General features: G+C 45.4%; 1 protein-coding gene across 1 annotated transcript; it reads right to left on the bottom strand.

Moving 5' to 3' along the window:
* Positions 1–14,100: 14,100 nt before the first annotated feature.
* Positions 14,101–18,201, bottom strand: LOC105093378 (F-box only protein 27). Its single transcript, XM_031459205.2, has 6 exons — positions 18,171–18,201; positions 17,157–17,528; positions 16,945–17,014; positions 16,728–16,823; positions 14,924–15,059; positions 14,101–14,244 (listed from the first exon to the last, which is right to left on the bottom strand). Exons 1-6 carry the CDS (start codon positions 18,199–18,201, stop codon positions 14,101–14,103), a joined length of 849 nt encoding a protein of 282 aa, XP_031315065.2.
* Between the last annotated feature and the right edge of the window lie 5,640 nt (positions 18,202–23,841).

The raw sequence follows: 23,841 nt of genomic DNA on the forward strand, positions 1-23,841 counted from the left end.
GGCTTCCCCAGGTCCCCTCCGCTGGAAACCTCAGAAAGGCACCACAGCGCCATCGTGAGGACGGCATGAGATCCTGCGCATGTAGCGCCCAGCAAATGTTACCTCTCATTTTTGGTACCATCCACCTTTCGAAGCATTTTCTGTTGGACGTTGTAAAATTATTGTATTATTGGTAGCATTTTTAGTATAGGCCCACACAAAGTCTCTTATCTGAAAGGCTTGGGACTAGATGACTTGGATTCCGGATTTTTATTTTATTTTTTTTAATTTTAGAAGGCAGTAGAATGCGTAACACTATATATAGTGTTCCGCAGTACTCCCAGCCAGGGTCAGGGCAGCACTCCATGATCACGGTATCTCTGCTTCAAAGCATGTGTAGAGAGAAAAACATACTTAGTGGAATGGTTATAAATACTTGATGTCGATTCAGGCAGATCTTACTGCTTGAAGAGTTTGGGGCCTAATTTGTGAAGAAAGTTTCTGGATAGGAAACTGTAGCAATGCTTTTTTTTTTTTGATACCGTTATCAAAATAGATACAGTGAACCAGATGCAGACTGCATAGATTATGTAGGTTTACAGGCATTAAACAATTTATTTCAACGCATAATACCAGTTTATTACAGATAAATTAGAAAGAACACCAAAAAAAAAAAAAAATGAGAGAGAGAGAAAGAAAGAAAGAAAAGTTAAAAGAAAAAAGAATCAAGAAAGAACACAGGGCGTCCCCAATAAAATACTTGGATGATCAAACGATGTTAAAACCATTGATAAAAGTTTGCCGGAGAACAGTCCAGAATTGTTACCCAACAGATGACTTACTCATTACAGACGGGAAGAATGTACCTACCTAGAGGGCGGAGGTGGGTTTTGGCAGACACTCTCTTAACCAAGTGATCAAACAATATCCCCAGTAGTGGGGCAGAGTGACTCCAAGGGTCTCTTAATGTGACACTACAGGAAGTCCGCAAAACTGCCTGTGCAGAATTCTTGTTAAAAAAAAAAAAAGAGTTAAACCTATTTAGTAATGATAAAATCATCAGTATTGAACACTGGGGCTATACCTAAGATAACTGACCGGGACTCTTCAAAAAAGCCAACATGAAAAACCAAAAAAGAGACCAAAGAGGCCTAACAACCAGACACAGGGCGTCCACCTTGACTGGGGCCCGATCTGGCCATTTCTTTTGGGCGCTGTCTTGCTTGAGGCCGATTTTCTTTTCCCGGCTGGTGAGCTTGCTTGTTCCTCGCCATTCTCAACTGAGAGACGAGGCTGGTGTCTGGAGGTGAGGGGAGCGTGCTTCCTGTTATAAATATTGGCCTGCTCTCCCCGCCGGCCTCGGCCTGAATGGGAGCTCTGTGTCCGGGTGTGGGGCTTGCCGCCCCGCGGGCCTCCCGTGTGAGTGGGGGCGGGGCCAGGAGCCCCACTTCCGGCTGCCCCTCCCCCTCCCCTCTTCCACAAGTGCCAGAATACTGCTGGCTTTTTCCAGAAGCCGGCACCTAGCCTAGTTAGTACTGCAGGCTGGCAGAGAGCTGGATCTCTTTAGGGAACCACCCTTTGATTCTTGTTTTATTGCCCATGAATTTTGGATGGCCTATGCCCTAGGGGACAGGGGAGGCGAAGGTGCAGGAAGCAAGGACAGACTGTTATGGGAGCCTTGGCTATCTTTTCTCACTCCTGCCTGCTCCCTACAATCCGGGTGGTGCTGGGCTCCCTCTTCCCTGCCGCCCTCTCCTGAATGCAGTGACCTCTTCACCCCGCTTCATGCCCCTAGGCTTCTACCCGGTTTGTCTGCCAGAAGCGTGTTGGAATCTCTCAGGTGTGGATGTCTCTGTGGTAGGCTGAATAATGACCCCTGAAAGATGCCCAAACCCTTTATCCTTGGAACATGTGAATGTTATCTAAGGTGGCCAAAAAATATTTTGCAGATGTGATTGAGTTAAGGACCTTGAGCTGGAGAAACTAGCCAGCATTATCTGGATGGGTTGTGAATAACGGTCCCCATGGTCCTTATAAAAGGGAGATCGGAGGAGTCAGTCAGAGGGAGGGCAGTGTGATGGCAGAAACAGAGATGGGAGTGAGGAGCTCTGAAGATGGAGGAAGGGGCCACAAACCCAGAATAACGGGACCGTAAGCCTACTAGTAGCTGCAAAAGGCAAGGACACAGATTCTCCACTCAGCACCTCCAGAAGGAATCAGTCCTGCCAACACCTAGACTTTAGCCCAGTGAAACAGATTTTTTTAAGGTTTGTTTGTTTGTTTGATGGAAGTATTGGGGATTGAACCCAGGACTCATGCATGCTAAGCATGTGCTCTACCACTGAGCTACACCCTTCCCCTGACACTTTGCTTTTATCATTTAAAATATGGTTTTTTTTCATTTAATTTATTTTTGAGGATTTTTCCATATTATTACAGAGAGCTTCCTTATTTATTTATTTTTTGTATGGTTGTACCTGATGTTTTTCTCTTGTCCTTTACTGATGAAACTATACGGTATTTCTAATATTTTGTTATTTCAAACAGCACTGCCGTGCACCATGTGTGTCATCATAGTAGACATTTCTAAAAGTGGCTCGGCCGGGTCACAAGATATGTGCACGGCTATAATTTTAAAAAGGAATGATAACAAATGTGGCTGAGGGTGTGGGGGAAATTGAAACCCTCCTACACTGCTGCTGGGGAAAATGTAAAATGGTGCAGCTGCTTTGGACAACAGCCTGACTGTTTCTCAAAATGTTGAACGTAGAGTTCCCATAAGACCTGCAGTTCCACTCCTAGGTAGACACTGTAGGGAAATGAAAATGTATGTCGATGCAAAAACTTGTACACAAGTGTTTATTGCGGGATTATTCATAGCATCCAAAAGATGGAAACAAGCTCAATGTCCATAAAAGAATGAACAGATAAACAGAATATGATGTATCTGTACAATGGAATTATTGGAATGGGATTATTTCGCCAGAAAAAGGAATGAAGTACTGATATATTCTACCACATGGATGGACCTTGAAATCACTATAAGTCAAAGGAGCCACACACTTAAGGCCACATGCTGTACTGATTCCATTTATTTGGGAATGACCAGAATAAGCAAATTTACAGAGGCAGACAGTAGACTAGTGGTTGCCAGGGGCTGAGGGAACTGCAGACAATGGGGTGATGATAATATTCTGGAATTAGATAGTGGTGGTGATTACACAACATTGTCAATATCCTAGAAATCCCAGAGTCACACCCTTTAAAATTATTCATTGTTTTGTTATGTAAATTATATCTCAATAAAAAACACACTACTTAAAAAAAGGTATGAGCATAAGATTTCGTCAGTGACTGCAGAATTACCCATGACTCACCAGTAATATATTCGAGCAGACATTTTTCCACGCTGCTGGATTTGCCAACATCTGTGGGGCTTGTGTATGGACAAGAATACTAACTATGTTATAACTTGTTCTTTGATAAAATTGTTAAACAGTTATTCTCATATATCAGATTTCCCTAGCCGTTTGAATTTGAACACTCCTTCCAAACGCAGTCACTTAAGCCCATCACAAGTCTGATATCAGATGATTGCAAATGTTGTAAATACTGTGACAAATAGACAAGGCAGTCGTGTGATATGATAATGATTATAAAACTAATTACTTGTGATGACACACGTCACAGATGTGCTGACACCATGGGTTTGAATTTGTTTATGATGGTTGTTGCAATTTGTTTTCTTTCCCGCTGGGAGTAAGATTTTACTCACCCAGCGTAAAGAGTCAGGGTTACTGCCTCAAGGCTACTGAGGTTTGGGGTGTAGGTGGAGTCAGTTTCAGGATGGCCAATGATTCAGGACCAGTGAGGAGATGGGGGAACACCCACCACGGTAGCCCACCAACGTGGTTGTTCCTCAGAACTGTCCACGGGATAGGTTCTGAACTAGCAGACAGGTTTCATTGATGGCCCTGGTCACGCTCCCACCCCCACAGAGTCATGTGTTTTGAGCATCTTCTTAGGCAGTGCAGGCTGTCACTCTTTGTTCTGAGCAGGACCTGTTTCTATCCAGTTAAATTTGAAGCCTTTTGTCAGTATGGCTTAATAAAACCCCAGGTTTTTTTTTTTAAACTTTTTTTTACTGAGTTATAGTCATTTTACAATGTTGTGCCAATTTTTTTATTGTGTTAAAAAATATATAACACAAAATCTGCCAATTTAGCCCCCTTTAAGTGGCATTAGTTGCAGTCCTAATGCTTTGCAACCATCACTGTTCTCTATTTCCCCAATTTTTCATCACTTCAAACAGAAACTCTGTACCCATTAAGCAGTAATTCTTCCTCCCTCCTACCCCAAGTCGCTGGGGACCTCTAATCTCCTTTCTGTCTCTATGAATTTGCCTATTCTATGTATTTCATATGAAATAGTAGAATCATACAGTATTTGTTCTTTTGTGTCTGGCTTATTTCACTCTGCATACTGTTTTCAAGGTTCATCTTGAAGAGAGTGCATCCATACTTCATTCTTTTCATGGCTGAATAGTATTCCACTGGCTGGATATAATTCCTTTTGGTTATCCCTTCATCAGTTAATGGATGTTTGGTTTGTATCTGCTTTTTGGCTATTGTAGATAAAGTTGCTATGAACATTCACCTACAAGTATCTGCTTGAGTCCCTGTTTCCAGTTCTTTGGGGTATGAACCTAGGAATGGAATTGCTGGGTCATACAGTTATAGTAATTCTACATTTAATGCTTTGAGAACCAACCAATCAGTTTCCTACAGTGGCTGCACCATTTTACATTCCCACCAGCAATGTATGACGGTTCCAATTTCTCTACATCCTCGCCAACACTTCTTTTCCATTTTTTACTATTATTATGGCCACCCTAGTAGGTGTGAAGTGCTATACAGCCCCAGCTTTTATTCTCAACCATCAAGATGTGAGATGTTCAACCCCTACATGTTTGCCAGTTCAGTGTGTCATCAAATGTTTTAAATCTGGGGTGGAGCTAGACTGCATGCTTAGCGTGCATGAGGTCCTGGGTTCAATCCCCAGTACCGCCATTTGAAAAGTAAGCAAATAAATGAGTAAACCTGATTACCTGCGCCGCTCTGCCAAAATAAAATAAAATAAGATTAATGCTTTAAATCTTTGCCTAAGACGTGAAAAATGGTAAGTCACCCAGTCTTAACTTTGCATTTCTCTTCTGATGAGAAAGTCGATCATCATTTCTTCTGTTTAAGAGTCACTTACATTTCTTTTCTCCCATGATTTGTCTGTTCATCGACCTTTGCCCACTTTCCTGTGGTTACTGGTCACGTGGTGTGTTTTAAAAATGGTGCATTTGTTGCAAACACTGGAAAACTGCAGGGGTGATGTCACAGAAGAACCTAATTTCCCAGCTTCTCTTAGAAATGGAAAGGCTTCCATTTCCCGGCCTGCACTCTCAGATGCAGGGAGGGGCTGTCAGAGAGGCTGCTCTGAGGGCTACACGGTCCCCCACCCGCATTCTGCTCTGCCTGGAACCATCACCTGTCACATGACCTGCCTGGCCCCGTGGGCATGTGCAATGACAGCTCCTGAGATCATCCTTTCCAAGCACTCAGCCCAGAGCCTGGCCCTGCAGACAACTGTTGGAGGAGGAACGAAATCTCAAAAACAAGCCTGGCCAGCTTCGTCTTAGTGATGCCGGCTAAGAGACCAGTTAATAAATTAGAAACACTTCTGCATGGGGATGATGTGCCAATTTAGATGGCAAAGAGTTAAAATGAAAGCACATTTCAGATAGAGGAAGATCGGAGCGGGAAAGGAAAGTTGCAAGTGAGGGGGATCAGGACACACTACCCCCAAATACAACCCCTTGGCAGACTGAATAGTTTAAGCTGAAGGAGTCTGAGAAAACAGAAGCAGGGTGATCACTCTGACCTCCTCCCCGCTTTGCCCTTCTTCCCCAAAACACGTCATAAAGCCCTTCTGTGAGAGGTGCCCTCCCCGCGCCTTAGGAAAGGAGCATCCTTATGTCTGAGGACAAAGGGAGACAAGAAGAACCCTAACAAGCAGAACTTGCTAATTCTCCCAAGTTTACTCCAATCACCTCACACTCCTGAGCCCGTTCCGTTCCTCCATGCCCACCCTCTCCTCGTCACACTGAGTATAAGAATCCACCCATCTTTGTCTCTCTGGGGCATCATTTCCTTATGAAGGCGGCTGGGTCACAGAAAACTTAAATCAGCTATGGGCTTTTCTCCTGTTGACTTGTCCTTGTCAGTTTAATTTTCAGACCCAGCTGGGGACCCTCTTAGGGTCAAGGAAAACTTTTTCCTCCCTGACACAGAAAACCCATTTTGGGGAACGTGGGGCACAAAAAATATAGACAGAGGTAAAAGGATAAGTCTAGGGGTAGGTAAAGATGTAGGTGTAAGTATAGGCACACGTGCTCAGGTGCAGATACAGACAGAAACACACACACAGATCTGTGGGTACACACATGGAGTAAACACCAAGAAAGTAATCTCAGTGCACACACCACCCAGAGAGAACGCGTCTGCAGAGCCTGGGCCGGGTTGGCTTCTTTACTGGTAGAAGTGTGGGTGCCCACGTCATTGCTGTGGGTAGTTGGCCCTGGAGTTTGTAAGGCCGCCAAAGTATCAAGTGTCCATCCTCTCCCTCCCTCTGCCCCACGCAAATCCCCCAACGTCATCTCCCTGGAGGATCATCTATGGCCGCTGGAACAAACTGCCACAAATTTAGTGGTTTAAAACAACACATATTATGGCCATCATTCAAAAGTCCACAAATGACAAATGCTGGAGAGGCTGTGGAGAGAAGGGAACCCTCCTACACTGCTGGTGGGAATGCAGTTTGGTGCAGCCACAGTGGAAAACAGTATGGAGATTCCTCAAAAGACTAGGAATAGACTTACCACATGACCCAGGAATCCTGCTCCTGGGCATATATCCAGAAGGAACCCTAATTCAAAAAGACACCTGCACCCCAAAGTTCATAGCAGCACTATTTACAATAGCCAAGACATGGAAACAGCCTAAATGTCCATCAACAGATGACTGGATAAAGAAGATGTGGTATATTTATACAATGGAATACTATTCAGCCATAAAAACCGACAACATAACGCCATTTGCAGCAACATGGATGTTCCTGGAGAATGATATTCTAAGTGAAGTAAGCCAGAAAGATAAAGAAAAATACCATATGAGATCTCTCATATGTGGAATCTAAAAAAGAAAAAATAGAGAACATAAATACAAAACAGAAACAGACTCATAGACATAGAAAACAAACTTGTGGTTGCCAAGGGGGTGGGGGGTGGGAAGGGCCAGACTGGGATTTCAAAATGTAGAATAGATAAACAAGATTATACTGCATAGCACAGGGACATATATACAAGATCTTGTGGTAGCTCACAGGGGAAAAAAGTGACAATGAGTATATGTATGTTCATATATAACTGAAAAATTGTGCTCTACACTGGAATTTGACACAACATTGTAAAATGACTATTATTCAATAAAAAAGTTTAAAAAATAAAATAAATACATATATACATACATATGTACATACTGATTAAAGGGAATAAAATAAAATAAAATTGCATAACAATGATAAAAAATAAAATAAAACAACACATATTTCTTCTCCTAGAGTTCTGGAGGTCAGAAGTCCAATGTCATCTTCATTGGGCTAGAGTCAAGACGTTGGCAGGGCTGCCTTCCTTCTGGAGGCTCTAGGGGAGAATCTGGGGTTTTTTGCCTCTTCCAGCTTCTAGCAGCTGCCAGCACCCTTTGGCTTGTGGTCACATCACTCCAACCTCAGTTTCCTTCATCGTACTGCCTTCTACTTTTCTGCAGTCTAATCTCCCTCTGCCTCCCTCCTTATAAGGACACTTTGAGGGCCCTCTTGGATAATTGAGGATAATCTTCCCATCTCAAGACCCCGTAAAGCCCCTTTTGCCATGTTTGTAAATAACATTTACAAATTCCAGGCATGAGGACCTAAATAATTTGGGAGCCATTTATTCGGACTACCACAAGCCACAGTTCTTTTATTAATTCACTAATTAATTTAATTTTGGGGAGACATCATTCCCTTATAATTACTGCTTGCTAGACAACAGAGTTTGACATCATTTACAGTGACACCAGCATTCACAGAGGCTGACTATTACAGGCATGAAGGTCTATTATTTCCACAAAATGTCTTTTCACACTTCCCAAGTAGTTTTGCCTTTTAGCTATAAATGTCAGTTACCAGAGCCAAACTTGTTCTTAATAAGTAGAATTTTTATGTCCCATTCAATCAAAGAGTCTTTTTACATCTTTCTGGGCCTATTTATTTACACACGGGGAGTGGAAACTGTAACCAGGTGCTTTCATATCATAAGCATTCACACGTGATGCCCACTCTTCATAGGCGATCCAATTTCTCTAAAATAAAAGGAGTGACTCACAGCAGGACCACATAGATGGGGAAGTTCCCTATGGAGGAGACCTCATCCTCTCACATCTTCGGTTTCATCTCCTTGGGGTCCAGCTTCCGTGGCAAGGACCTCGTTTCAGAACATCACGGCTCTGCCTTACCCACGGCTCTTTTATTATAATAGTAGTCATCATTTCAATCGATATCACACCATAACATTCTGTAATTATGACTTTTTTGTGTCAGGTGCTGGGCTAAGGGCTTTAGGAATGTCATCTCATCTAATCCTCCCAGCAACCCCCGGAGGCAGGTACCATTGCTGTCCTTAAGATACAGGTGGAGACAACACAGAGCAGGGGGAGCCGGGATCTGACCCAGGAGCCCATCATTCTCATCACCATACTGGGCTGACCCGTCTCCGAGCATGAGAACCACAGTTACCCTCAGATGCCTCCTTCCCTGGGCAGAGGTTTCCTAAGGCCTTGTGTACACTGAATCTTGCAAACTGATTCGTTGTGGTGGCCTCTCCACAAACGCTTCCTGCCATAATTATGTGAAGTTGTCCCCCCACCTCTACCCCCAGCCCCTAGCAGGAGAGGCCCTGCTGAATCAGAGAACTAAGGCCAGTGGGTTTACCTGTTGGTGCCAGGCATACCATGGGGAATCTCTGAAAGCCCTGGGCTCAGGTCACACCTACACAAGTCGTACTTCTCGGGGATTGCTGGGCATGGTTTTCTCTAAGGCAGCGTTTGCCAGATATCAACTGTCTGTAACCTGGATCACTTTTGAAGATCCAGGCTTAGGAAGAAAGGCAGCCAGTAGCTTTTGTCATGCTGGCCAGCTGAGGCACCAGGAGCCCTGGGGTTACCAGAGAGTTGCTGACCCATGAGAAGAGAATTTGAAAAGAAACGAATGAATCTCTCCTTCATAAGCAATACCTCCCTGGGGCAAAGAAAGAGACAAGCAGCATTTATATGACTAATGACATGTGTGCTAGTGATGAGTTGCCCAATGACTCATGGGAGAGAATATGTATTTATTAACAACTGTAAAGTTTTGGGGAGAAAAAACTAAAAACAGATATCAAGCACACTGAACTATAAGGTCTTAGTTATCATTGATGAGAGTGAGGCTAATTTGAAGAGAGAGAGAAAGGGGAAAGGTCTAACTCGGTGGTAGAGCCATGTGCCTAGCATGCACAAGGTCCTGGGTTCCATCCCCAGTACCTCCATTAAAAATAAATGAATTAAATAAAATTAAAAAAAAATTAAAGATTGATTAAAAGATGTATAACTGAATCACTCTGCTGTACACCTGAAACCAACACAATTTTGTAAATCAACTATACTTCAGTTAAAAAAAAACTTAGAAAAAAAAAAAAGGTGATGTGAGAGGTTGGGAAAAGCTGAGAGTTAGCTGTTCTAACAGAGATCCAAGTCAGAAGTTTGTTTTGGGGGGAGGGTATAGCTCAAATGGTAGAGCTCATGCTTAGTATGCATGAGCTCCTGGGTTCAATCCCCAGTACCTCCATTAAAGAAATAATAATAATAACCAAATAAAAATAAACCTAGTTACCTCCCCCCATCCCACCCCCCCAAAAGAAGTTTATTTTGCTCTCCTTATTTATCTCCAGGCTGATAAAATAGCTCTGCCCCCATGAAGTCAGTCAGGGACAGGGATATTGTTTCCTGCCAGGAGTTGGTCTTGTCTGTATGGTCAGGTGGCTTGTCACCACTACCACACCCTACATAACCATGCCTGGCTGCAAGGGAGTGTGGGAAATATAGGTTTTCTTTCTGGAGGGTCTTATGCCCAATAAGAGTCAATTACTATTGTATTTGTTAGCTACTGCTGTGTAACAAGTCATCCCCTCCAAAAAAAAAAAAACATAGTGACTTAAACAATAACACTTACATTTTATAGGGTCAGGAAGCTGGTGCCTCTGGCTCAGGGTATCTCCCCAAACTACAAGTAAGGTGTTGGCCAGAGCTGCAGTCATCTCAGAGCAACAGAGGGAGGATCCTTTTCCAAGCTTCCTGGTATGGTTGCTGTCAAGCCCCCAGCACTCACTGGCTGCTGGCCAGTGACACCAGTTCCTTGCCATGTGGGCCTGTTCACCAGGCAGCTCATAGCTTGGCTTCCCTCTGAGCAAGAAAGCAAGAAAGAGGGTGAGAGAGGGCACACAAGTGAGAAATTACAGTCTTTTTGTAGCCTAATCTCAGAAATGACATCCCATCACTTTTGCCATTTTCTATTTGTTCAAAGCCAGTCACTTGGTCCAGCCCATCCTCCAGAGGAGACTGTGCAGAGGATAAACACGAGGAGGCAGGGATCTTTGGGGACTGTCCTACAACTGTGGACCAAGAGGTGGTGGATTTGGGGGACAATTAGCTGTGTCTAGCACTGTTTCTCAAAGGGGAAGGCAGTAACTTATATCAGTGAGGGGGATGGCTTCTAGGTACCAAATAAGGACAGAGTGTTCATGCATGTGTTCTGGTGTCATTGGGGAGACATTTGTGCATGGAAAAGACTGATTTACTTCATGTTTTAAACTATTCTTCAATAGAAAAAAGATAAAAACAAACAAACAAATAAAACAAAATAAATTATTCTTCAATGTGTTAAAGCTACCAATTAAAAATATTGTCTTCTTTAAGCTTCAAACCGCCACTTCCAAATATTAGTCTATTTATAAATCCAGTAAAATTTAACAGTCACTTTCTGGGAGATCTTTGATTAATGTTCAACCAACTCCAGTTTTAACAGCTTCACATCCCATTTAGAATCTGTCAATTAAGGGGGAGGGTATAGCTCAGAGGTAGAATGCATGCCTAGCATGCATGAGATCCTGGATTCAATCTCCAGTACCTCCACTAAAAAACAAAAACAAAACCAAAAAAAAACCCCCTTTATATTATAAAAAAGAGAACAGTAAAAGAAAAAAAAAATCTGTTAATTAAATTTCCTTAAATGTTCTGCTTTCAAAAATTTCAATTGTTCAATTTTCTTCAGATGCTCAACAGAAGTTTCTAAAAAGCAAACCTCACATACTTCACTGTCCTAATAAATTACAAGACTATCAAGATCTTTTAAATATTCTAGTACCGTTTACTCACTTCAAAAAATTCTCTTTCGCATCTAAGTGAAAAATTACAAGCCTAAAATAATGAATTACTCAATTATGCACTTTATGTTGGAAGGCTTACATTTATAGGACAAATTTGTCACACTTCCCCCATGCCAAATTCTCTTAAACATTTCAAATGTTTTAATTGCCAATTATCCCAGAGGATTCTTAAACATAACACAAATGTATTAATTCGGTGGGTTCAATTAACTTTCTCTAGTGTAAGCCTTCTTACCATTGAATATTTAAAAAACGCTCAAAAGGAAAATGTTACTAGTGAGGGGAGGTTAATTCTTGGCCAGAGATTTGGGTCTGGAACAGGAGCTCTGACTTGCTGGTTATGAAAAGATCCACTGGGCCCTTTTAAAATAGTTACCAAAACAAAGTGGCTTCACAGGCTACCAAGTTCTGGTCCCCTGGCCTGCATCCCAGGTAGGGTGCAACGTCACCTCACACGTGTACCATTTCCCCAGTGAAATCAGAGGAAGTCTGTGACGCTACCTGGGTTGCTCACAGCTGGATTGGCATCAGCTCATCTGTCTATGGGCCCAGCTCTATTCTGCATTCTTTCCTGAGTCTCGCTGTTGGGCTTGGCCACAACCTCTGGAGATAGTTAAATGACATCCAGTGTGTTAATGCCTTCACTTAGCATCTCTTTGCCTCTCTGCTCCTGGCCAGGCTGAAGTCAGAATTATGACCCAGAGATGAACAGGGATGTCTTGGAGGGTCCTGCAGGGATGGGAGATCAGTGATCTGTAGATTGTCCCTGGGATGGATCAACTCTCACTATTATGTCAGTGGGATGTGCGGAGGGTGCCACCAGCCTGGAATTGACCAGCTTGGGTGTCGGGGGAGCAGCTGGGCTCAAGTCTTTAACAACCTCAAAGACCCTGCAGCCAATCCAGCTATGAGCAACACACAGGTAGAAAATGAGAAATTCAGATAAACAAAACCAGGAAGGACAAAAGTCACCACTATCCACCCATCAGCATTGCAGTAACCCCGTAACACTTTATTTCTTATTCTTCTAAATACATATATCCGGAATACGAAACAAAGAAATACATAAATATATTTAAATAAATATATGGAGAGTTTAATTTGGCATATATATACACACCCCTACATATATGCATACTGTACAATATAACACACAACAGTACATATATATCAAAAAAAATTATATGATGGCTTTTTTTCCTGGCAATGGTCTCTACCCTTCGCTTCCTATAAATACCTATCTCATTCTTCATATTCAAATTCATACATGTGGCCCCAAAACATCCTCCAGAGCTGAATTGTCCAAACCAGTATCTACTCCAGGACCACATATCACATGTGGTCATGACTCTTAGGTCTGTTTCAATTGTCACAGTCCCCTTGGATGGTCCTGGCAGAACACCGCCCCCTCTGGGTGTGTCTGCAAGGTGGGAAGGCAGTTCAGGGTGGGGACCTCACAGCACACCTCATTTGCATCACATCAGGAGACCTGGAACTTCTTAGGGATCCAGCAGCAGTGAGGTCATGGCCCTGGACTACGGTGGGGACAGGCTGATCCTGCCAGTGCCTGGTTCTCTCACCTTCAGGACTAGAAACTCACAACGTGGTGTCGCTGTGACACTGTACCCACACCTGCTGCCTGCCAAATGCTTTTAACCCTGATTGATAACCTTTGGTGGGATGCTTCCCTTAGGGTTGGGAAATAGGGCTCTCTTTCACTCTTTCCACTGGAGAAGACCTTCTGTTCGTGCTTTCTTCTGTAAGAGTTTTTCTTCCTCAACTGGGACACTACTTACTCTGAACCAAGTATTCATCAAGGCAGTAACATTGTGTGTCTATTAAAAAGATCTGCTCTTTTGGCAAAATAATACATTTATGCCTATGGTTGGCAGAAATATTGCTCATTTATTCTCTCCATATTTCAAAAGAATTTCAAAATAACAAAAGAATTTTATACACCATACAATTCAGGGTACAGCTGGGCTCAGGGACCACTTCACTTTTCACAGAGTGGGCAGAAACATCTGTCTCTAAACATTTTTTGAGGTAGGTGACTTTCAGCTGTGAGTCCTGGTCCCAGTCTTGAAACCTCAGGAGGTTAAGTTCACCATCCACGGGGGCGGGAATTCTCTCAGCCATAGGGAGGAGGTTCCAGTCAGAGAGGAGGAGGCTTCCCGGGAGGCAGCGATAAAGCCTCTTGAGCAGAAACAGAGGAGACAAGGGCAGAGGGGACTGGGGCTGAACCAGAAGGGCCTTGGAGGGAGGGTGAGGAGTCCTCTCCAGTTCCAGCATTTCCCTGTGCTCACCCGGGGGTCTCCACTCTAGAACAAGTGGCTGCCTTAGAGAAACAGCAGCAGTTAAATCTGATGGAGGAACCCTTCTAGTAACTTCCAGAACCTGAAGACAGGTTCAGCCAAAAGCACCCTTAACTGGACCCAGGAGATCCTAGGATGCCAGGGAGCTATAAGCTCTTGACTAACGAATGAGATGTCCCAGCCAATGTTCACAGCTCCTGGAAGGCAGTCAGGTTGTTTTGCAAGAACAATCCTCGGCTAGAACAGTCGGATGCTCACAATCACACTGGAGTTGGTCAGATAGACTCCGCATTGCTCAGAGCAGAACTCCAAGTCCCACATCCAGTGTTCAAAAGACACAAAGCGGACACCTGTCTTGAGGTTGGAGAACACATGGCTGACCTGTAGGCAGAGAAAGAGGTAAGTCCCATTGTGCCATGGCCTTGCCCTCAAAAGCTGAGGTTGGGGCCTTCTGGCAGGTGGAATTTCCCACAGACGGCTGCGACAGCTCCTCCAGTGCCCCCTGTACTTCTAGAATCAGACCACTCCTCATCCAGGGTTGGTGTCTAATCCCCACTCCCCTTGAATCTGGGCGGGTTTGCTTGTAACCAACAGTGTGATAGACATGATGCTGAGTAACTTTCACCTAGTGACCTCCAAGGCTGGGTCAGAAAGGCAATGCAGCTTCTGTTGGATTCTTCAGAACCCTCATGGGGGAGCCCTGAGCCCCCAGGAAGCAGTCTGACTGGCCTGAAGCCGCCATGCTGTGAGGAAGCCCAAACTAGGCCACGGACAGAGGTCCCACGGCCAAGCTCTGAGACTAAACCAGGAGATGCTGGCCAACCACCAGCTGCTGTGTGCACACTGCACCCCACCCTGCCCCCAGCTCCAGCCAGTCTCTGTATGCAACTACATGAGAGTTGGAGCCAGAAGCTCCCAGCAGAGCCCCACTCAGAAACCAGGAGAGGTGATAGAATCACAGCTGTTGGTATTAAGCCACTAAACTTGGAGGCAATGTTATGCAGCAATAGTTCATGACAAGCTCCAGCATCCTTTCTCCACTCCCCTGTCAGAGACTCACCTGATGGGAGACACTGTTTCTCCACTTCCGGATGGGGAAAGGTTTAGGAGAGAAGTGATCCAGGACAGCTTGGTTGGCATCTAGAAGTCGAACAATTAGCTGATATATACAGTCAGTGCCTTGTCGGTCTGTCCGCCTGTGGGAGAAGGGAGACCTTGAAGAGTAGACTACCGCCCCATCTCTGAGTGTCTGCCTCCTCCACCCTAATGGCCCTCCCATGCATGCAAATCCAAAATGGTGCTGTGGTCCTTGCAACTTGCACTATCAGTGTCACTTGGGAGCGTGGCCCCAGTGCCTACCCGATGAATCTGTCTGCCCTAAACAAGCTCCCCAGCTGGTATGCACACAGTCATTTCAGAAGTGATGTAGGTCCGAGCACTGCTCTTCCCATAGGCTTACCCAAGAGGGCAACAGAAGTCTGGAATTGGATTCTTCCCTGGATGCTGCCTGGTGACCCTTCCCCTTGTCTAATTTTCATCTGTATCTTTTCCCTGTAATAAACTACATGTATACTAGTTTTCCGTGAGTTCTATGTCTTTCTAGTCAGTTACTGCACCTGAGGGTGGTTGCAGGAACCCCCCACATTGGCCGTTGGAAGGTGGTCTTGGGATTGTACCCTCCGACTTTGTAGTTGGCTGTAAAATTCTGAAAGATGTTGGTGGCTGGCTCTCTTACCCCAGATTTAATGGATGTGGAATGTGACCCAGGCTTTGAAATGTTCCCAGATGATATATGGCAAAATTTGGGAATCACTATTATAAAAGACACACCATTGCTCAAAGCAACACAAACATGCTATAATTCTTTGCTAAAAGGATTGAGTTAAAAACAGAAGTTGATTGTAAATAGATCTGCTAATGAGATGGGCTTTCAGAGAGAGGAAGTTTATGAAGTCTTCATTGAAGGTGAATCTGGTAAGACCAAAATTTCACATGGTCAGTTGGCCTGTGTCACCAGTACTCTTTACAGCCTGTATGCTGTACTGAGGGGCTTTCTATAAAAATGGAGGAGGACTGTGACATAGGAATTGGGAAACCATAACCATATCATTCTTCCAACAAAGACTGCATCGGTAGACGATCAGTTTATAACAGGGAACATAAAACTGTGGAAGAATTCAATTTGCCTCCCTTAAAATCATCTGGATCATGTATCCCTTGGAGGGTCATCAATGGACCCCAGTTTGAAGACCATCCCTTCAGACCACAAGCCCTGGAGTCAGACAGCTATGAACCTAATGCCAGGTCCTGCCAAGCCCTAGCTGTGCCACCAGGGAAAGTCGCCTCCCCTTCCTGAGCTTGTCAATTCGAGGTCTTCAAAGACACTTTCCCACAGGATCATGGATCATGAGGGTTTCCTAAAACAGTCACACTTCAAAGCACTGGCTGTGTGCTTGTCATGTAACCCCGTCTTACGAAGACAGGGAAACTGAGGCACACTGACTTGCCCAGGGCCACAAAGCTGCAAAGCTGGGGTGTGAACCTGGGAGTTCTGGCTCCAGAATCTGAATGCTTACCCCATGATCCGGTATTGCCCCCTCCTAAAGCAAGGAGCATCCACAGACAAGTCTAAGTTGGGCCCAAGTGCTCTGTATTGGACCCCATCTGACATCTTCCAATGCAGTTCCCTCTGGGGGCTAGGAGAGGGGTTCAGGGAGTGCACTCTGCTAATTCCTAAAAGCTCTGATGGTGGTTAAGTCATTTCCTGACCTGCTTTATCCTAAGGGGTTGTTAGGAGGCCTGAATGGAGTCACCTGTGAAAGGGCAGTGCTCAGCAAAAGGGCTGTTTTTGTCATCACACTCACCAGTCATAGACAGAAATCTCAACCTTGTCACTATCCAGGAGTTCGGGCCACAGACCCTCCTCCTCCAGGTCCAACACTTTCTTCCGGTAACAATACCTAAGAATGATGGAGAGAGATGGAATGAGAACAGGCAAGGATTCACAACGCCCTGGCCCTTGGGGAGTAGGGGCATTCCCTGTAGGAGGGCACAAAGGTGCTCAAAAAAGGGAACACATACGTGAGCCCGGCTTTATCCTGCAGGGACCAGCCATCCTGAACGCCCGGTACGGTCCATTTCTGGAAGCCTTCTGTTAAATAAAAAAGGTTTATGTCCGAGCTCCCCCCAGTCCTGCCAGAGCAGGAATAAGTCTCATGGGTGTTCCGTGCAGCCCCGCCCCTCCAGCCTCTCCCGCCGGCTCCCGTGAGGGACCCCTTTCCCTGGCTCCCCACTTTTGCTCTTGGGATTTTGGAGGAGATTGCGTCCTATGGGTCCGCGCGCGCAGAAGCGGCCCAGGAGGCAGGCACTGGCGGCGTCGGCGCGCGGCAGGCAGCTGCGGACGACCGGCCACAGGGCGCGGTGGTCCCGGGCCAGGATCTTCAGCCACAGGCCCGGGGCGTCCACCAGGGCGCGCCAGCGCCGGCACACCTGGCGGCAGCGGCCGAGCAGCGTGCGCGGGGGCAGGAGGCTCAGCACCGCCAGGAGCAGCTCCGGGGGCAGTTGGCTCAGGCCCATCACTTCCTCCGGTTCCGGCTCTGGCGCGGGGACCCCGACGGGATGGCCCGTGAAGGCCGAGGCGTCCGTGTTCTCTTCACCAGCCCCTGCTGCCAGTGGGAGAGATTCAGAGTCCAGGTGTCAGGGACCTGCAGCCACAGCCAGTCCCGCCCTTGCCGTTCACTCCCCAAGACAGTCAGCCTTAACCCCGCCAGCTGCCTCCCCATCCTCACCACCCCCAGCCCGGTCCTCAAGTCCCTAAAGTCCCCAGATTCCCAACCCATCCTTGTCGGGCGGACTATCTCAGCCCCTCTCCGCCACGCGCACCACCGCAGGCAGCGGCCAACCCCCTCTGCGGCCTCGCGGACCCCCAAGTCCTAACCCTGCATCTCAGCCAGATCTCCTCGTTGGTGGGCCTTCACTTTGCCTCACTTGCTCCCATGACCTCCGCAGCCCTTTTTATTTGCCTGCCCCTCCCTTCTTACTGTCCTGCCATCCACTCCCCTACACTGCCCAGACTACCAAGCCAGCCCCTCCCAGACCCATCCTCCTATTCTCCAGACACCCCTTCCTTCAGGCTGTATTTGGCCTACAGGGTAAATCTAACCGCATAGACTAGGGTGGAGGTGGGGATGGCCAGATTCCAGGGATGGCCAGGTTCCAGAGTTGACCCTTCTTACTCCCCACCAGTAGTGCCTTGGAGTGTCCCTAACTCAGCTGTAAGGCTCTTGGCGCTGAACAACTACTGTTACTTTGGTCAGGTATCCGGGCAGGAGGCCTCATATCCGTTAATGCCTGTAAAAATTCCCGTCACCTTTAAGGGACGGGCAACACTATGCCTGAGATCACTTCACAGGAGAAAGCAGGCTCCAGCAGGAACCAAATGCATTTCTATTTGATTCTCTGATTGAGTGCTCTAACCAGTGATAACCCCAGCCAACCTTCAGCGAGCATTTATTCTACCAGTGAGGGTAGCAACATCCTGTAGTAGATAATGGTATGTACCCACTTCACAGGTGAGAAAACTGAAGCCAAGTGACCTACCCAAGATCACACAGCTAGTAGCTGACACAGCTGGGATTCAGACCTAGCCAGGCTGCCTCTAAAATCCTTGCTTTTAACCTCTATACAAACTCTACCCAATAAAAGTAAAATGTGAGCTATACATACAATTTTAAGTATCAGGAAGTAAAACTAGACGTGGATTCCTGCCTACATGTGACTTACCTTCTAGGGGAGAGACATGGTAAATAGGAGGCAGAGAAAACCAATTATACGCTGTTGGGGAAATCATTAAAAATAAAATCTCCTGCCAACACCCTCTCCCCAGAATCCTCTCCACAAACATAGAAAAGATGAAACAGTTTTATTATTGAAGTGTTGAATCTGACTGTAATGCACACAGTCATGGTGAGCAGTAGACGTCACATGTAAATTATGTCCTGTGTTGAAAGGGAATCAGTGCTGTGGAAAAGTGGAGCAGGGAAGGGAATGGGGGGTAAGCAGTCTGGGTGGGGAGACCCTGAATTCCGAGAGATGAATTGACAATTATATGGGCCTAATTTTTTTTTTCAATACATGGATTTTCAAGAAAATGTTTACTATTGAGGTTTTCAACCAGATCCCAAAGTAGAACAGGGTAAGAGCACTGGCTCCAACAGTTCACTCCAGACCAATCTACCTTCATGTCTACTCCCCTCTATTTGCTCTCCTAGGGAATTTGAAACAAATCTCAGAAATCACACCGTTCTGTCCATAGCAATAGTTTATTTTTAATGTAATGTGTAAGCTGTGGGAATCTGTTTGATAATGAGATTATGGAAATTGACTGTGACCCAACTATGAGTTCAAAAATAGTTTAAAAAACCTCAAGTAGGATAAAAGGGCAGATACTGACAAGTGATTTTCCTTTCCATTCTTCAATTTCCTTCTCAGAGACAATCTCTGTTAATTCTTGGGATTATATCCAAATCTGTACTCTGATTAAAAGGAAAAACAAATATAATTGGATTTCAAAAGGGCTTACCACCTAGCAGATAACAATTAGAGGATAATGGTTCCCAGGAGGGGAGGGTGTACAAAGCACCCCAGGGGCATTTGGGGAAAGTTGTGGGTGCATTTTGGTGTCACAGTAATGGGATGCTATTTGGAAGCGGTGCCTAGGACAGGGCCACCCGGGGGAGAATGGTCCTGGATTCCTCCTCCTAGTCAAAGTTCTGTATGTTTCCATGTAGGAGGAAATCCTGTGAATCTGAGTCTAGAACCCAATTCCAGCTTGCATGTAAATGTAAAGTGTGTTAATAGACACTGATGCTCCAGGAATGCAGCTACTGGGTTAATCAGAAGATTGTCCTTGACTTTGTCGGCACTTTGCTGCTTGTGCCGCAGGTGAGAAAAACCACAGGATCTCTTCATCATGGTGGTACCCACTGTGTGTCTTACGAAGCTTTAGGGATCCACAGAGAGGTCCGAAAATCTTGGGGCTCTATCATATTCCCAGGGGAGATTTAAAAATCTGAACTCTGAATCAGGTCTGCATTTGTAATAAATTCGCAAGGGATGCTGATGGCTGCACTCTGTGGACCACACTTTGAGTAGCTGAATCTTATTGGGATCAAGCCCAAGCATCGTTTCCATATTGAAATAGGTATTCTTTTAATTATAAATTTCTCTCCTTTTCCCTCACATTTACACTATATATGTATGAGGGGCATTTTATTAACATTTAAAGAATCTCAGGTGAGGCAGTTTCACTATCTAAGTATTTCATTTCAAGATAGTAAAGGCTGCACGAGACATTATTTACTACCTACGGTGGTAGGGGTTGGTTGGCTCTGACAGAGAAGCAACCAGTATGGCCAGGTGAGTGGGGACGCAGGTGCATCTCACTGCTGGAGGTGTGGTTGGGAAGTTGGGGGAAAAACCCTGTCAGTCTGGTTCGCAGAAGTGGAAAATTCCTGAATCTCAGGGCACTGGGAGGCAGGCTGCATCAATAGTTCCAATGACATTAGAAGCTCCACGACATTGGCTTTCCTGACCCCGGCTTTCCTGACCCCGGTTCTCCTATGCATCAATAGTTCCAATGACATTAGAAGCTCCACGACCTTGGCTTTCCTGACCCCGGTTCTCCTATCCTGTTAACAGGAGTGGGGAGGCAAGCTTCACGATGTGATCATTCCAGGAAAGGAACTGGACTGGGAATGGGCCTCGTATGTGGAAAGGCGGGGGAGGGGGTGTTGAGGGGAGCAGGTAACTAGTTAACACATCTCTTCTTTCGGAAGGGTGGGACAGATTTGAAAGGAGGCTAACTCCCTAGAGGTAGGATTTATTAGATGGTTTCAGTAATCTAGCTCCTTCCCCGAGGCAATTTAGCCCTGGCAGGCCCTTCTCTCCTTTGAGGGGGCGGGGTGTGTGGATATTGGTGGGGAGATGGAATTTCAGGTAAAACCCTCTCAGCTCCCCGCCCAACCCAGCCTCTCGGGGGTCAAAAGCAGAAAAGAGCCACAAATCCCACAAAACTTCTTTGCCCTAAAAAAGGAATTCCTCCTACTGAAGCCACACTTAGAAATAATCAAGACCTTAAGAAAAGTTCAGGCCAGAGGTAATTTTCTAGGTTAAACATAACAACAACAGAAGAGGCTTTAAAGATCAAAACACCAACCTGTTCCAATGGGACACACACCTAGCAGGCTTTGAAAAGAAAGAGCTGAGAGGGGCAAGTTGCTGGAAGGACCAAGGAGGGCCTGGAGGGACAGCAGTGAGTAGGGAGGGTCTGCACAAAGTGGAGGGTGAGGGGTAGGAGGGCCCTCCCTGGAAGGGGAGATGGCCCTGGAGGGTACTGAGGGGCTGCCTCCTTCCAGAGGAATCCACCATACCTAATGCCCTCAGGACTGTCTAGCCAGAATATCCAAAACAGCAGACCAGGTGAGCATCCCTACCAAGGGCTTCAGCCAGGGCTGCGGCATCTGGTATACCACGCCCAGTAACATTACTGCATACCGCTGATGGCCCATTTTGTAATTAAAGGTCATCCCATATAGTTAAAAAGACATTAATAATTCCCAAGTGGACAAAGTTGTTGCAGTTCCCTTTAAAAAGGGATAGACCTTATCTTTTAAAGATAATATTAAAGTATTTTTGGAGGAAATGATAGGCTGTCTGGGATTACATTAGAATAATCCCCTGGGAGAATGGGTAGAGGTATAGATTAAAAAAAGATTGACTACAAATATGAAAAGGAATATATGTATGTTCATGTATGACTGAAGCATTATGCTATACATGAGAAATTGACACAACATTGTAAACTGACTGTACTTCAATAAATATATATATATACAAAAAAAGATTGACCACAAATTAAAATAAACACATGAAAAGGTGCTCAGCCTCCTTAATCAAGAGGGAAATGCAAATTACAACTACTACATATCCACCAGCATGGTTGAAACCAAAAAGCGAAAAACCAAGAACAAATCAAACACAAGTAAACTAATGCTAGCGAGAGTGTGGAGCAATTGATTGGCGCTCTCTTACATGGCTTGTGGGTGTGAGGGTGGGAATACTACATTAGAGAATCGTTTGGCTTCACCTGATAGAGATGAATGTATGGCTACAACATGACATGTGTTAACCTAAAACTATAAAATCACCAGTTATTTTATCAGCAAAACTGGGTTTACTCAGAAACAGCAAGAAATTGCAATTTGGGATGTGCAACAATGGTGAACCACGTACAAGCCCCCTATAGCAAAGGAGAGAACTTTTTTATGGAGAGAGGGAAAGTTTGAGGGGACTGTTATAAACAAAAATTCATTGGAGAAAAGGAGATGCTCTGAGTGTAGAGGTTTTTCATTGGCCAAGTTGTGACAGTCTCTCATTGGCTGAGCTGTTGCCAGGCAAGAAGAAAATCTGTCCTCCTGTTGGCTGTAGTAGCATCACTTCCAGAGATGCAAGGTAGGTCTCTTCCCTGTATTGACATGTTGGGGTACCTGCATAAGAGCTCCCCTTTCTGGCCTCCTGATTCCATGTTAGTGTGGTTTCCTTTTCTCTTGTAGAAGAAATTCTCCTGGAATTGTGATTTCTGCCATCCTGCCTCCTTCCCTGTGAGGCTGCATGATTCCCCTCCCTTCCCCATCCTCCCAGCCCCTCCTGCTGTCCCTGAGGAAATCTGATTCACTCTGGAATCTTCCCCTTCCCCTCTCTGCTCCCCATCAACCCCCCTGACCAGGTGCTTTCTTCATCCCTCTGGCTCTGCCTCTGTCTGCTCCTCTCATTCTCCCTGGGAGTCCTGGGTTTCCCAAAGGCTCTCAGCAAGGTGCCCTGGTGCAAATCCACCTGCCCTTTCCAAGTAAGTGTCTTCCACTCATTCCTGGGCATTTCCCATCAATGTCCAGTCACCTGGGGGCTCAGGAACCCCACACTGGCTGCTGTGGGAGCCTAGGTTGGTGGTTCTTCCTGAGCCTCAGTTATCTGCCTCTGTTAAATGGGTGCATCTGCCTGTGTGGGAAATGATTCTGGTGCCCAGACTATAGTTAGCAGTCTTCTAAGGGGGCTGCTGTTGTCATTACTCACTGTGTGATTGCTCCTTGTGTTCCCACAAAGCTGCCTCCTGGTCCTTGATCTTGGGGTGCTGGTGCACAGGGGTAGTAAGACCCTGGACTTGGACCCTTTGCACCCAGACTTCCTGGGTTTTAATCCCAGCTTTGCTGCTTACCTGCTGTGTGACCTTGGGCAACTGACTTAACCTCTCTGGCCTCAGCCTTCTCATCAAAGGAGTCATATTAGTGAGACCTAAATGTGAGGAGTCAATGAGATATTACCTGTGAGGCAGCAAAGCAGATCTTGGCGTGTGGCGTGGTTTTCACAGGTTTTTGTTCAGGAAGCTTTTGCACAGCTAAAGATTATAACCTCAGAGAGCTTTAGTTTATGTGAGTTGCATTTGTAATAGTCACCATATCAGAAACTAAAAAGGGGGCATTTGAAACTACTGATTAAATAATTTAAAAATGGGTGATTATAAACCCATTCAATAGTAAGCTAAATGACATTTTTCGCGGTAAATAACTACAATCTACACAGAAAGGAAATGGAGTGAGAAGAGTGGCATTGTTTTACATCTTTTTAAGTCTCTTTGCTGTCTGGCTTACCAGGAGACAGGCAGATTCTCCTTACATCTGGTTCTGCTCCAGTCTGTCTCCATATGTCACTTTGGTTGATGTTCATGTAGAAAATTTCACCTCACATAGACAGTAGAAACAGGGAGGAGGGTTTTAATAGGAGCTTCAGGTAATTTTGGCTATTCCTTTTTTGCTACAGCTCCAAAATTCAGCACACAGTAGTTTCTTTCTCTCTTTAAAATTGTTTTAGCTTTGCTCTTTGCTCTTACAAAGGAAACAATAAGGAAAACAGAAAGACAATCTA

Source organism: Camelus dromedarius, chromosome 9 (genome assembly GCF_036321535.1).
Source record: "Camelus dromedarius isolate mCamDro1 chromosome 9, mCamDro1.pat, whole genome shotgun sequence".
Taxonomy (NCBI): domain Eukaryota; kingdom Metazoa; phylum Chordata; class Mammalia; order Artiodactyla; family Camelidae; genus Camelus; species Camelus dromedarius.